General features: G+C 58.6%; 1 protein-coding gene across 4 annotated transcripts in view; it reads right to left on the bottom strand.

Moving 5' to 3' along the window:
* Window positions 1-1,500: 1,500 nt before the first annotated feature.
* Window positions 1,501-13,765, bottom strand: part of LARP1 (La ribonucleoprotein 1, translational regulator) — a 47,905-nt gene continuing 35,640 nt past the window's right edge. For all 4 annotated transcript variants that reach the window (XM_075441452.1, XM_075441449.1, XM_075441450.1 and 1 more), the window contains 10 exons: window positions 12,745-12,914; window positions 12,080-12,439; window positions 10,799-10,922; window positions 9,971-10,176; window positions 9,763-9,869; window positions 9,226-9,377; window positions 8,830-8,974; window positions 8,499-8,608; window positions 7,860-7,987; window positions 1,501-7,122 (listed from right to left, as the gene is read on the bottom strand). In XM_075441452.1, the coding sequence (XP_075297567.1) occupies window positions 6,901-7,122; window positions 7,860-7,987; window positions 8,499-8,608; window positions 8,830-8,974; window positions 9,226-9,377; window positions 9,763-9,869; window positions 9,971-10,176; window positions 10,799-10,922; window positions 12,080-12,439; window positions 12,745-12,914 (1,724 nt within the window). In that variant the 3' untranslated portion in view covers window positions 1,501-6,900. The remainder of the gene's footprint in view (window positions 7,123-7,859; window positions 7,988-8,498; window positions 8,609-8,829; window positions 8,975-9,225; window positions 9,378-9,762; window positions 9,870-9,970; window positions 10,177-10,798; window positions 10,923-12,079; window positions 12,440-12,744; window positions 12,915-13,765) is intronic.

The raw sequence follows: 13,765 nt of genomic DNA, 5'->3' as shown, positions 1-13,765 counted from the left end.
AACTGCGCTTTTGCTGCCTGCCATTTTCTACTTAAGACACAAAAAAACCTGCTCTAGAAAGCTATTTTTAAACAAAGTTTAGGGAGTGTTTTCTTAATAATTACTTGCACTGTTCCTCACTTCTCACTGCCTGCGCGTAAGCCAGATGTGTTCTGGGCCACGCGGCTTCGGGGAGCTCGCATTGTTTAGGTTTGAACACCTCAGTTTTCACAGGCCGTGCTTTGGCCTCTTTCAGCAGCATTCACAGAATCACAGAATGGTCGGGGTTGGAAGGGACCTCTGTGGGTCATCTAGTCCAACCCCCGTTCCAAAGCAGGGTCACCCAGAGCAGGCTGCACAGGACCTTGTCCAGGCAGGTCTGGAATATCTCCAGAGAAGGAGACTCCACAACCTCCCTGGGCAGCCTGTTCCAGGGCTCCATCACCCTCAGAGGGAAGAAGTTCTTCCTCATGTTCAGCTGGAGCTTCCTATGCTTCAGTTTGTGCCCGTTGCCCCTTGTCCTGTTGCTGGGCACCACTGAGAAGAGTCTGGCCCCATCCTCCTGACACCCACCCCGCAGATATTTATAAGGTCCCCTCGCAGCCTTCTCCAGGCTGAACAAGCCCAGCTCCCTCAGCCTTTCCTCATAGGAGAGATGCTCCAGTCCCCTCATCACCCTCCGCTGGACTCTCTCCAGTAGCTCCTCACCAGCCAGATCACTGCAACTGCACGTGATAGGAATTCAACTCAGTATTTTTCTGAGTCTCAGAACATTTGGGATACGGGATGCAACCCCATGGAAAGCCAGCAGGACCACAACTCTAGAAACCCTCTCCCCCACACCCGCGCAGAGGCCCGACTTCCCCCGAGCAGTTTGTTTTTCCACGTGAGAGGTCGGTACAGGTCTGAAACCAGGGCTGCCACGTCCCCACCTCCGCTCCACACCCCGCTGCCGGCAGGCGCAAAGTGCGTTTCCCCGCTGCGGGACAGGGCGACAGCGCTGGGAGCCCTGGCGCATCACCTCCTGCCCCCCGCACCCCGCTCCCCACGCACCGAGGAGAGGCACGAGCCGACACAAGCCCTGGGTGGTGATAAACGCTGCCCAGAGACTCTCCAAGGACAGCAGAGTTGCTGCTGCCCGAGCTGCGTGGAGATCGGCCAAACCCCCGAAGAAACGGCCCAACAAGAAGCACCCGCACCTTTACGCACGCCCGTCAGTGCCTACGCAGCCCAGCCCGAGACACGCCGCGAATTTCCTCCAGGATCTTTTACAGTCTCAGTTCTGGCTGGGGGTCTGGGCCACCAGCGTCGCCTGCCTCTCGCCGTGGCTAGAGCCGTGCCCGAAGCAGGCCCTGCCAGCAGAGGACACGCGGGGCCGACCTGCGCTGCGCGTCCCCACCGCCAGCCCGGCTCCCCTCGCAGAAGCCAGCTCTGTCCCCGCACAGGGACGGACCCAGCCCCCTCCCCCCCCCGCAGCCCCCCGGGGAGGGCGAGGCAGCAGAACAGACAACCCAGGCTGCCTTGTCTTTTGAAGTTTTTATTTTTATACATTTTTTTTTGTATTAAAAAGGAAAAAGCATAATTACCACAAATTACAAAGGACTAAAGCATTACTAGAATAATGAATCACATCAGCCTAGAAAGCAGATACTCTGAATAATATTAATGTTATAATACAAGCTCTCATTCAAGTATTTTACATTTTTCTCTTTTCCTTTTATAAGTGATGACGATCCTAGCGCATGGGTCAAAGATTATGTACTATCGACAGAAGATGGATCATGTACAGCGGGCCATATTAACAAGATTTTCCTCCCAAGAGATACATGGTCTGTGATGAGTCATTTTAAGTCTGTCTCTACGATAAATGCAGCTGAAGAAGGTTGCACACACTTTCTAGTTTTGGGAAACAGAAGGCTGAGGTTGGGACAGGTGGGGTTTGAGAAGGGCCAGCACATCGAGCCATCACCCCTCAGCTCCAGGCGAGCGAGCAGAGGGCCCCCCCCGCCGGGGCACAGCTCAGCCCGGCTTCGAGCCGCAGATCCGGAGGTTTCCGACCCCACGGGGAGCGGGACAGGCTGGGAGAGGAGCAGGGGGAGCGGGGCGGCACCGCGTGGTGCCCAGCACCCCCCCAGCCGGGGGCAGCGCGGGCTGCAGGGGGACAGCGCGGGGGCTTCCCGCCACGGGGATGTGCTTGTCACAGATACGTCGGTCCTATGTTCAAGTGTCTGCAGAAAGTGAAACTGTAAACTACGCACTGAAACGCTGCCCTCCAGCCACCCGCTCCGCGCCACCGAGATGAACGTGTTCTTTAAAAAAGGGGGGGGAAAAAAAAAAAAAAAAATCATTCATCTACTGCCTGTATTGGAAACGTTGAACAAAAAAAGAAAAAAAAAAAGAAACAAGTCAGTGAAGTGTTTAACATCAAGTGTAGCAACCCTCTCTTAAAGAAAGATCCTAGCATCCGTTTCAAAACAGTGACAAAGTGACATACCCGGCCTCGGAGGAGACGGGAGAAAATACGCATTGCAAACACAGCTTGCTACATTTACAGTTTTCCTTTTTTTTTTTTTTTTTTTTTTTTTTTTTTTTCTCCTTTTGGTAAAATAACTGGAAAGGCATCAGGAGCTGGAAGGCCCCCTGTGCGTGGCCCTGCGGAAGGCGTGCGGCCCCGCGGCCGGGCACCGAGGTCAGCGCGTCGCTCTGTGACGGCGCAGCCGGCCGGTCCCACGCAGGGTGAGCGGTCCCCGACACCCCGGGACCCCAAGGGCCACGGCGCGAAGCCGCTGCCGGGGCGCGAGAGGGGCAGCAGGAGGAGGGACGGACAGGCCAACGCAGCAGCAGGGTTATTACTGGTTTTCATTTTACTTCCCCCCCCCAAAGCGCATGGCAAAGCCCCCCAGCCTCCTCTGAAGCACAGCGCCCAGCTCCGCTCCCGACCCCCACCACCGCTCTGTGCCTGCTGCGCCCGCCGGCGCGGGGCTGACGCGCGGGACGTGGGCGAGGGGCCCCGGCTGCAGCGGCCCGCGGGCATCCCGAGGAGAGGGGTGCAATGGGGAGGGTCCCTCCACGTCACCCGGGGCTCCCCGCGGCCATGCCGCTGCCTGGGCACCGGCGTCGCAAGCTGTGGGACAGATCGCTGCTCACAGGAGTACGCACACCCAGCCGCTCAAACCACTAAAATTAAACAAAAAGAAAAAAAAAGCACAAAACATGATGGTGGTGAAGCGTCCAAGCTAAAAGCAAGGCCAAACTCCCTCCTCAGCAGGAAGATAAGAGCGTCCTCAGAAGCACGACCCCTCTCTGGGCTGCTGTCCTCTGCCCGGCGGCGGGGCGAGCCCGGGCGATGGCTTCCGCAGGCGGCACGAGGCCGAGTGTCCCGGCGGAGCGGGGCCCGGCGCGAGCTGGCGAACCGGGAAAGCCCTGCTGCGGGCAGCCCTTCCCCAGCCCGGCAGCGACCACGCGTCCGCGGCCACCGTCGCAGGGTGACCAGGGTACCGGAGCCGCTCGCGTTCCCGTCCCGGCCGAGCGCAGGAGGAAGAGCGGCGGGAGCGAGCGGCGGCTGCCTCGGGTGCCGCGTCCGCCTTCCCGTCGGTCCCGGGCTGCGCTGCCGACCCACAGCCAGCGCAACGCGGCACCGCGGGGACGGCTCCCCCGACCCCACCGTCCCCAGGAGAGCGGCGGGGCACGGCGGGGCACAGCGGGCCCTCCGCCACGCTGAGGTGACACACCGCTGTGTCAGCAAAGAGGGCGGGGAACTTTTCAGTGCCAAGGCTAGAGTCTCAACCTTAGAAATTAAAAAAATAAATTTGAAATCAATTCCGATTTTAGGAGATTCTCTGGAAAACTTCTTACCTCTTCTACCACCCAAGCAATTCCACAGTCTGCTCCATGAGCAGCAACCCCACGGCAGGAGCTCGTTCCTCCTCGTTTCCTATTTCTTTTGTTGCTACAACGCAGACACTTGGCTTCGAGAGAGACCACGCACGACACGAGGAGCACAGGGACGCAGCAGTGGGGACCTCCCACGGCACACCCCGACCCGCTCCGCTTCCCCTTGCAACTGGCCAGCACCGCACCCCCGGTGTCCTTGACCGAGCCCCATCTCCAGCCTCCTCCTTCCCAAATCCAGGGCAACCCCGGCCGCATCCGTAACCCGAGAGCTGACTCCGGCTCACGAGACAGGGGAAACCCAGCACCAACAGTCCCGGCCGCAGCACCGCACGCGCGTCCGTCGCCCACCTTGCCGGGGTACCGCGCCGCGACCCCGGAGCAGAGCCGCTGTAACGGAGCGAGCCCCGGGCGCAGACAGGCCGGCGCGGTCCCACCGGGGCTGCCAGCGGTGCCGAGCCGCAGGACGGTGCCGCAGGGGCGGGTGGGCCAGGGCAGGATCACCCCACCAGGAACGCGGCGAACTGGCAGCCACCCGGCCTCGCTCAAACCCAGCCGTACTTTCCATTCTAGCAGCAGTTCACAAAGCTGCTCCGCGCGGACCAGCCCGCCTTCCCCTCGCACCGCCCGTCCCCAGAGCAGCACCTTCGGCGCAGTGTCAGTCCGGGAAGGCGATCGCTTCAGCCAGGGCCCCACCAGCACCCACAGCCGCTGCCGCTCGACGGCGTGCCCGAGCTCACCCTCTCAGCTCCTGGCTGCTCCCATCCACCAGCCCCGCACGGGGACAGCCCCGCAGAGACACCGCCTCCTCCCAGCCGCAGCACGGGATCAGCTGGGGGCTCTGGGAAAACACCGTTCGTTACCGGTCCCTGATTTTGCAGCGAGGGTAACGCGATCAGCTGCCCCTCCGCACAGCCCGCTGCAGCGCCCGCTCCCCACCATGCTTCGCCCCTCACGAGCACGGGGTGCTGGGGCCGCAAAGCGGGTGTCCCCACGCAGCACGGCGAGCAGCTCTGGCTGCAGAGGAGCTTCCACCCTTACGGTGGGAGCGTGGCTTCCCACAGCTACTCCTGGGCCCCGGGAGCCGGTCTCACCCCTGCGACGCGTGCCCCCGCGCATGGCTGCGAGGGAAGGCGGCACAGAGCCTGGGGGGGGGTCTGCCTGCCAAAGCAGAGGAGTGGGACCATGCCACAGCAGCTCTGCAGCCCCCCCCACCTCTGAGCTGGGCAAGGAGCAGCGCAGTAGTATCCCAGCCCTGGGAGACGCACAGAGACGCTGCCCCGAGCAGGAGACGGCAGCAGCCACCCACCAAGACACACGGAAAACCAGGCGAGAGCCCTCCTGTGCCAGGCAGGCCTCCTGCTCGCACCCAGCGCAAGTCCCACCAGCAGCCCTGGGCCAGCGACGGCCGCAGCAGACGGAGCTCCGCGGGGCTGCGTCGCTCCCTGCTCAGGCTACAGCATGAAGTGGCACCAGGGACACACCAGCCCTCCCCATCGCTCACAGCAAGGACCAGTCCCTCCAGCTGCTGTGACGGATCTCCCTGCTCACCCCCCAACCTCGCTGGAGGTGCAGAGCGAACCCCCCGCCCCAGCCTGCCCATGGAGAGCACAGCGGAGCCGAGCCAGGTCCCCAGCACGGGGAGGATGCTACCACGGTCTACACACAACGTAGCAGCCTCAGCTACTTCGCAAGCACAAGTCTTGGATCTGACTGCCCTCGGCACCTTCCCCCGTGAGAATCGGGGCTGGCAGGAGGTCTCTGCGGTGGGGGGAGGCACCCGAGCGAGCTGCAGGGGCAGAGGAAAGGCTGCGGGGAAGATCAGCTCGGCAGCAATGCCGTGAGGAGTCTCTGGGCAGGGGGGCCGAGAGCCCAGCGCGCCCCAGGAAGCCAGCGAGCCTCCCCGGTCCAGCTCCACCGTAAGGCAACTTTTTTTTGTGTGGTCTTTTTTTTGTTGTGGTTTTTTTTGTTGTTTTTTTGTTTTTTTCTTCAATAATATTTCCAAGGAAGAAAGCAAAAGGGAGATGTGTCTTTTTAAAGAGTTTCTGTTGTTTTAGAAGGTTTGTGGTTTTTGCTGCTTCATTTTTCCAAGGAAAAAGGAAGAGAAAACCTCCTTGGGCAAAGTCCTGTCTTTGCATGCGATGGGCATTCCTGGCGCAGTGGGTGCACCGTCCACGCAGGCTCAAGTCCAGGCGCCTGCCGGCCTCCCACCAGCCATCCTCGCAGGAAGGAGTCAGAGTAAGCCTGTCCTTGGCAAAGGTCCTTTGGTTGACTTCCAAATTGTCCGTGAAGAAGGGAGAGGCGGGCGGAGGGAGAGCCAGACCCTCGGGAAGGTTGGAGGTGAAGACGCTGGGGAGAAGGGACGGGGAGGACGAACAGGGCGATGCTCCTGTCACAGCGGTCAGTGTCGGAGAGGCATCGCCGTACGTGGAATGGGAGACATCAGCCAGGTCACGGAGATCAGAGGCTCTGCAGCATCGCCACACGCTGCAGCTTCAGTCCCCCATCGGGGAACCTCGCTCCTCCAAGCTTCCCGAGCCGGCTGCCCTGCGATCCGAGGCGGGGGACAGAGGGGAGTCGTTGGGGCTGCACAGAGCAGACTTGTTTTGGTAAATCCAGACGAACTTCTAGCAATAATTTAAAACTTGATATATATATATAATAATAAAAAAAATCTCCCCTTTCCAACCCAGCCAGAACATTTTTTTTTTTTTTAGAAGAGATGCTAAGACGTGAGTGTGTGCACAGGAGGGGAGGCAAGGGAAAGCACAGCGTGGGCCCTGCTGGGAGCGGGTCTGGCTCTGGTCAGGGTCGCAATAGCAAAATGGTGGTTTAGATGCAGATCGTCTTTGCTTTCCAGCCACAAGAGAAAAAAAATCGTGTGCGTTGAAGTTTCTCCCGAGCAGCCTATTCCTGGGCACCCGCCTTCCAGCTCCCTTCCTGTCCTACCCCCTCACGTCTCCCCTTCTCCAAGCCAGCCCCCCACCAACCCACCCCATCCCCCAGCGGGAAGCAGACGCTGCAGCCTCGCTACTTCCCCACCATCTGCGATTCTGCAGCCGACGAGGCGGGGGATTGCTGGCTCAGGTTTTTGGCATCCTCTTGTGCAGGCTGGCTGGGTGAGGCGTGGGCTTGGCTGGATGGGCACTGGTTGACCGTTTTGCTGGAAGACTGGGATGGGTAGCGCTTCCTGCCATCTCCCCCTGACGTCGTAGGGTATCTCTTGTGTCCACCTTCCTCCCCCATGGGTGGCTGGAAGAGAAGCATCCCAGTATCAGCACAGCCTCCTCCAAATACAGATCACAGAATCACAGGTTGGAAAAGACCTCTAAGATCATCCAGTCCAACCATCTGCCCAACATCACCATGCCTACTAAACCATAACCCCTAGTGCCACATCTACACATTTTTTAAACACCTCCAGGGATGGTGACTCAGCCACCTCCCCGGGATGCCCTCCCCCTGGATCAGAGCACAACCTTCCCACAACCCTCCAGCTGCAGCTTCTCTCCCTGACCCGCCAGGAACATGCATACTCACCCCGAGCACACCGCTGCCCTCCTCCCCAAAACTCTACTGCTGCCCGATTTGCTGACAGACAGACAGACAGACTTCTAGTCAAGCACAAGGCTGACACCTTGCTCTTAGGCACCTCCTTGCCACACAGGGCCACAGCCCAGAAGCCGAAGCTCCATGCAATGCTGGCTCCACTCCAGCCACCAAAGCTCACTTTCCTCCTCCCTCCTCAGCTCATCAGGGAAGATGGGCTCAGGCAGCCCCCCAGAGAGCTGCTCTGAGGCGGATTTGCAGTATTCAAACCCCGCAGCTTGCTCCTGACCCAGCTGCAATGGCAGGGCATAAAACTAGGCATCACTGACTTCCCCTGCCTGGCACTGCTTGGGGACCAGCCCCCCAAACCTTCTGTCTGTGGAGGGGGCCAAGGGGCGTTTGCAGGGGCATTGTGTGGCACAGGCACTGTGTCTACTCACATCCACTCGGAAGTCCTCGAGGCGCTTGAACTTGCTGAGGTATTCTTGCAGTTTGCTGTTAATGTCCAGATTTTTGGCTTTGGAATATTTTAAGAAGGCCCAGAACTTTTCCAGCCCATAGAGCTGTCCTGGAGTGGGAGAAAACCAAACCAGATGTCAACACAACAAAAATGAAACCAGACATCAGAACTCTTTCCTCCAGGCTTCCCCACCGCTTGCTCCACGGACCCTCCTGTCCCACTGCTGGGCACAACTGAGGCAAGACAGAAAACCTGGACGCAAGCAACCTGTATCAGTCCTGAGCAGCCCTCTTGACCGGGGATGTCCCCAGGCACGGCTGACTCTGTGGTGACAAGGCTCAGCCACTGCAGGGCCTTAAGAAATCCTGGAGGAACTGGTGCCTCTACATAAATGTTTCGGGGAGAGCTACAGCCTCCCATCGCCCCCTTTATCCCCCCAGCAGTCTTCAGGCCGGTGAGCATCCTCTCAGCCCTCTCCTTTGAAGGCAGTAACAGGACATCCCCGTCGCACACGCTGAGGTACAGCATGACGTGACTTCCCCAAAGTCAGGAGAAGAGGCCCAGGGGCAGCCATGCCCAGCTGCCAGCCCCACAGGGGGGGATCAAAGGAGACACCTACCAGCTTCATAATCCTTGATGGTCTCTTCTTGAAAGTCCTTAAATATGTCTGGCCGGAATTTCTTCTCCAGCCCATAGCTGTAGTATCTGAAAAGGCACTCCAGACCGTACCTGGAACAGAGCAGCACGTGGTGCTCAGACACCGCTGCAGAGAGGCTCTTGAGTCAAGAGCCCTGCTGCGCACCAGCAGCAGGATCTGTCTGAGGACAACCCCAGTCCCACCTTCGAGCAAGGCAGAGGCGCTGCCTTTGTTTTGCCGTGAGCCCTGCAAAAGGCTGAGCCCTTCTCTCACTCCCTTCCCAGCAAAGGTCGCTCTGCCCCTCCTCTCCTACCTGTATCCCTCCTTCCCGTCCTCCACAGCCAGTTGCTTGAACTCCTCATACATTTTCTTGTTGAAGTGATCTCGGAGGAAGAAGGACCAGAACCGGAAAAGCGTGTTCATCTCCTGGGACTGACCGATGCCCAGTCGTTTCCGCTCTGTTTTGGGAAGAGGGGGTGATTACACAGCAGATACACAGGAGGACCTTGGGACTTGACCCATCCTCAGTGCTGGGCACCCTGAGCCACAGCTCATGCTTGCCACAGACTGTGGGGAAACATCAGCCACCAGCAAGGTTGTCCTGTAGGACCCTGCTTATCTCCACACGCACGCCCTGCCGCCGTGCCCTGCCCCCCGACGCAGCAGAGCAGACACCCGGCCCCACGCCCCGCGGTGTGCGTGTCCCTACCGTTAAGGCAGCGCCGACGGTACTTGTGGTAGACATGTTGTGTGAAGCCGTTCTCCTTGAGCAGCTCGTGCGAAGGATGCTGAAACTTGGGCAGGGACTGTGGGGTGCAGCCGTAGCTTCCGACAGCCGGAGTCCCCTCTGAAGGGCTGGAGCTGAGCACAAGAGACTCCCATCAACCCCATTCCTTGGCATCACCCAGCTGGCAGTAGAGCGGGGTCACACGCCACCCCATGGCACTTGTCTGTTGGTCCCACCAACTCCCTGTGACTGTCTGCTCTGGGTTTGGAACCTGAGCCATGGGGTATCCTACTAGGAAGGGAACCAGTGTTCCCAATCAGATATCATCTCGTTATTCCAAGACTTCAGACTTTCCTCAGCTCCTTCCAGGAGTGACAAGTTGGGTCCCAGCCCTCCCTACAGCCACCTAACAGGAGACCTCCCCTGCAAGACCAGACGCTGCCTTTCCCCTTCCTTCCCACACTCACTCCCTTTTCCGTTTTTGCCTCCTCTGTGATCACACACGCCTGTCTCCGGTACCTGATGGAGGCAGTTCGAGGCCTGTGTTCCCGAGAGTCCATCACCCAGCCCACGTGGCACTCCATCGGGGGGTTCGAACTGTGCCTCGTCTTCCTCTTCCGCGGAGTCTGCAAGACATGGTGCAAGACATCAGGGACACGTCCCCTTCCTCCCCAGGCCTCAGCTGGGAACCCCCAGCTCCCATCCCGCACCCCAACCCTGGTCCCACCTTGGCATCTATCGTCCTGCCCTCTTTCACCACCGGGTAGAAGCGGGGCGTCTGCGTCGGGTCCTTCAGCTGAGGCGTGCGAGGGGTCCGGGGGGTCCTGGCGTTACGGTAGTTGGGTGATTCTGGTACAGTTGTAGGCAAAGACCGGGCGATGGTTGAAGGCTCAGGGACTCCAAACAACTTGTTGGCCAAAGCGTCTGTAGGTACTGCAGAGAGAAACCCCCCCACCCTGGGTCAAGCTGAGCTCTAAGCACGGGAGCACCCTTACAGCCAAGGACACCCATCCGGCAGATGGGAAGCAGCCAGGGCAGGAACGCAAGGACGCATCCCAGCCCTCCAAGACAAGCAGTTTCAAATCCAGCACGTCACCAGACTGGCCAGACAGCCCAAAGCCCAGCAGCAGGTCCAAGAACTGGGCTTCCAGGGATCCCACAAGGTATCTGCTTCCCAGCAGCTAACAGCAGCAACAAATGCCCCATCCCCAAGAGAAAGACAGGCACCAGATGCCACGCGCAGGCAAGCAAGGCCCAGCAGGCAGCTGCCTTCCAGGTACTCAGAGAAGCTTCAAGGGGCAAAGTCACATCCAGGGAGCTACACCGAAGTCTGCCAAAGCTTCCTCACTCAACTGGGACATCCCTGCTTCTGGGCCTTCTCTTCTGGAGCCCCAAAACATTCAAGTAGGAAAAGAGCATTGCTCTGGGAGAGATAATCCCATGTGTCTGTGGCGCCAGTTCCTTCTCCCCAGCTGCTGCCCAACCTCTGAGGACCTCTTACCAGAAGGAATCGGGACAAATTCAGTCCCACCCATTCATGCCCCCTGTCTCTTACCTTGCTGGAACCTGGGGGGACCAGGAGGGACTTCCTGGTTTGGATCCACAGGGGGCTCTGGGGTCAAGGTGTCAAACTGCTCCCTGCTGATCATATTCACCTTCTTGAAGTTCTCCACTTCTTGCTGTATTGGAAGAGGAAGATAATGAAGCAACCAATTGCCCTCTTCTATCCTTGTTCCACCAACCCATCATGACCACTGCTGTGCTTGTGCAACAACCACAACTCTGGGCACCAAGTGCAGCCACGGGGCCCGGGTGCACAGAGGGGTGACATGCTGTGCAGAGGTAGGAAGGGGAGATGGAGCAGACAGAAAACAGGGCCCTGCATGGGCCAGATCTGAGCCACTTGCTGCTCCCAAGCTTTCAGGGGTCCTACAAGGCAGTTCCACCAACCGCTACTTGCTTCTTTCAGGCTTTAACCCGCCTGCACCAGCACCTGTGCAGCAAGGTGCAGGAAAGCTTGGCCAGGACCCCACCGCCCCTGCCACTGTCCCCAAAGCCTCCTCCCTGCATCCTCCCCACCACACCAGCAGTGGGGCACAACGCTCCCAGGCACCTGAAGGACTCATACCCCCAGCACACACTCTCCCTCTGCCACCTGCTCTCCCCACACCCTCGGCTTCTGCCACCTCAGAGCCGCACTGCTTCAGCAATGCGCTGGGTAGCGGATGTGGGAGCACTGAGCCCAGCTGATAGCTCCAATGGGCCAACCCACCTTGCAGCTAAAATAACTTTCGTTGCTGAATGAGCCTAGGCAAGTCCCTGACCATGAGAGCCACCAAGGTGGGACTCAAATGTTTCAAAGCAGCAGATGGGCTGTCTAGAAAAAGCCGAAGTCAATGTAAACTGGTAGCAAAGTATAGAAGAGCACAGGCCAAGTGCAGCCCAGCTGTCATGAATCAATAAGTGCGGTCTCCAAGGAACCACACCATGGAGTGCTGGGCACTATGGACAATGCAGAGACACCCGGTTCCCTCCATAGGCAATGGACGCCATGTTCCAGGTCACCGCATTACCAGCCCTTTGTTTACCTGGCTGCAGCCTTACGTCACATTACAGAGCTGTGTTTATCCTTGACACAGCAGAGCATGACCCTGGGAGCCAGGAACCCCAGGAGGACTAATCCCAGTTTAGCTCTACCTCATGAGTGGGCTGTAACCTGCTGTACCAGCCTTTTCACCCCACACCACCAAGGTGGCCAGTCTGCTGCGCACGAAGCTCCTCATGAGGAGGCCCCCCCACCCACACGCACCCCCTTCCTTGGATCAGCTGCTCTCACCTTGATCTGTGAATACTCTGGCTCGAACTGCTCTGTCCACAGGTCCTGCTCATAGTAGTAGAGCCCATCATTGATCACCTTGGCCAGCTCTGAGCTCATTTTGGCCCTGGATGTGTGGTTGCCAGTCCGGTCCCCACCAGGATGGCGGCGCAGGTAAGGAGGCGTCTGCGTCACTATGAGGATCTTGTTCACATCCCGATCGTCGATCTCATAATCTGAATCTTCATCTGACCAGTCGGTGAAGGTGTTCTTGCGGCCATCCATCTGCTCCATCTCCTCGTCAAAGAGGAAGTCTAGCTCCTCAGGTTCATCTTGGTCCTTCTGCTTTTGCTGCTGAGGTGTCTTTGACTCCTCTGGTTTCTACAGGTAGGAGGACAATGGTGACACGGGGTAAAGGCTGCATAGTGATACAAGCCTACTGCTTGAAGACCCAGCTATTGCCCCTTCTTTCCTTACAATAGCCAGAAGCTGCCCACCTGGGAAGAACACCTTATTTATACCACTGAGAAGCAGCTCCAAAGCAGGTCAGATGGGGCCAGGAGAGACTAGGTCATCACTCCCATGACCAACAGAACCTATCTGATCTGAAACCTGTCTACTTACGATTCAATTCACTCAGACAACTGGCGGGCCCCCACCCCAATAGCTCCTACATCACCGCCTACCTTGGGCCTGGCTGGGGAGGGCCGAGGTCTCTTCTTCACTTCAATCCACGTCTCTGAATCCAGGTCTGGCAGACTTGCAGACAAGCCCTTGGGCATCGTCTTCAGGTTACTGACCTCCTCCGTTTTGGTGGGGACCGGGCTGGCGGGACGCGGGGAGCCAGGAGCAGACTCTAGAGTCAACAAGTGCCACAAGGCGTTTTAGAGGGAGAGAGGGAGCCCGGGGGGGGTTGTGTACTTCAAGCACCCGACTGAAGACGGAGTTATTTTGGCAGCACGGCACAGCTTGCTGGACTAACTAGCACCCAGTGGCCAAGGCTTACCAGCACACTGCCCCCAAGTTCGGGGAGGTGGGGGGGGGGGGGTGTGTGTGAAGTTTCCAGTTAAGGCTGTGAAGCTCGTGGTGGCACACAGCTCTGCAGGTGACAGTATCCCAGACATACAGGTCCCTAAAGCAGGTGGTGACTCTTGCTCTGAAGAAAACCTTCCCAAGACAGTCTGGAGCCAGTCGGAACAGATCTTCTGCCAAAACTAACACAACAGCACCAAGCAGATCCTCCCCTTGGCCCCTCGGGTCCAGCCCTGGGCTCCTGCCAGCCCCCCATGGGATGGGGTGACAAGAGCAGGGGGCAGCCCATGAAGGACAGCAGACCCTTCCCCAGCATTTGGTTGACAGCTCCATACTTGTTACTCCATTTGTGCCCAATATGTCCTCACCCATTAAGGAAGTTGGCTTCACGAGCGTCATCTGCTCTGCCCAGCAGTAGCAGAGTATCTCCATGCACAGCCAAGAGACTTCCAGCAGGACTGACTCTCCCTGAGCCCCTTCAGCGCCCGCAAAGGAAAAGCCACAGGCTCAGTCTCTTTCATATTTCCCCCACATACAGAGGCGGCAGTGCTCTGGGAGTCAGAGGACAGAGCCCCCACCACTAAGCAGAAAGCAAATGGCAGAGTCCTGCCCCGGGGGAACACTCCTGACTCTCAAGGTCTCAGTCCTGCTGCAGTACCAACACTGTATCCCACA

This window comes from Opisthocomus hoazin, chromosome 22, assembly GCF_030867145.1.
Source record: "Opisthocomus hoazin isolate bOpiHoa1 chromosome 22, bOpiHoa1.hap1, whole genome shotgun sequence".
Taxonomy (NCBI): Eukaryota; Metazoa; Chordata; class Aves; order Opisthocomiformes; family Opisthocomidae; genus Opisthocomus; species Opisthocomus hoazin.
Note: the sequence above shows the minus strand (reverse complement) of the source record. Positions and strands in the feature narration are given on the sequence as shown.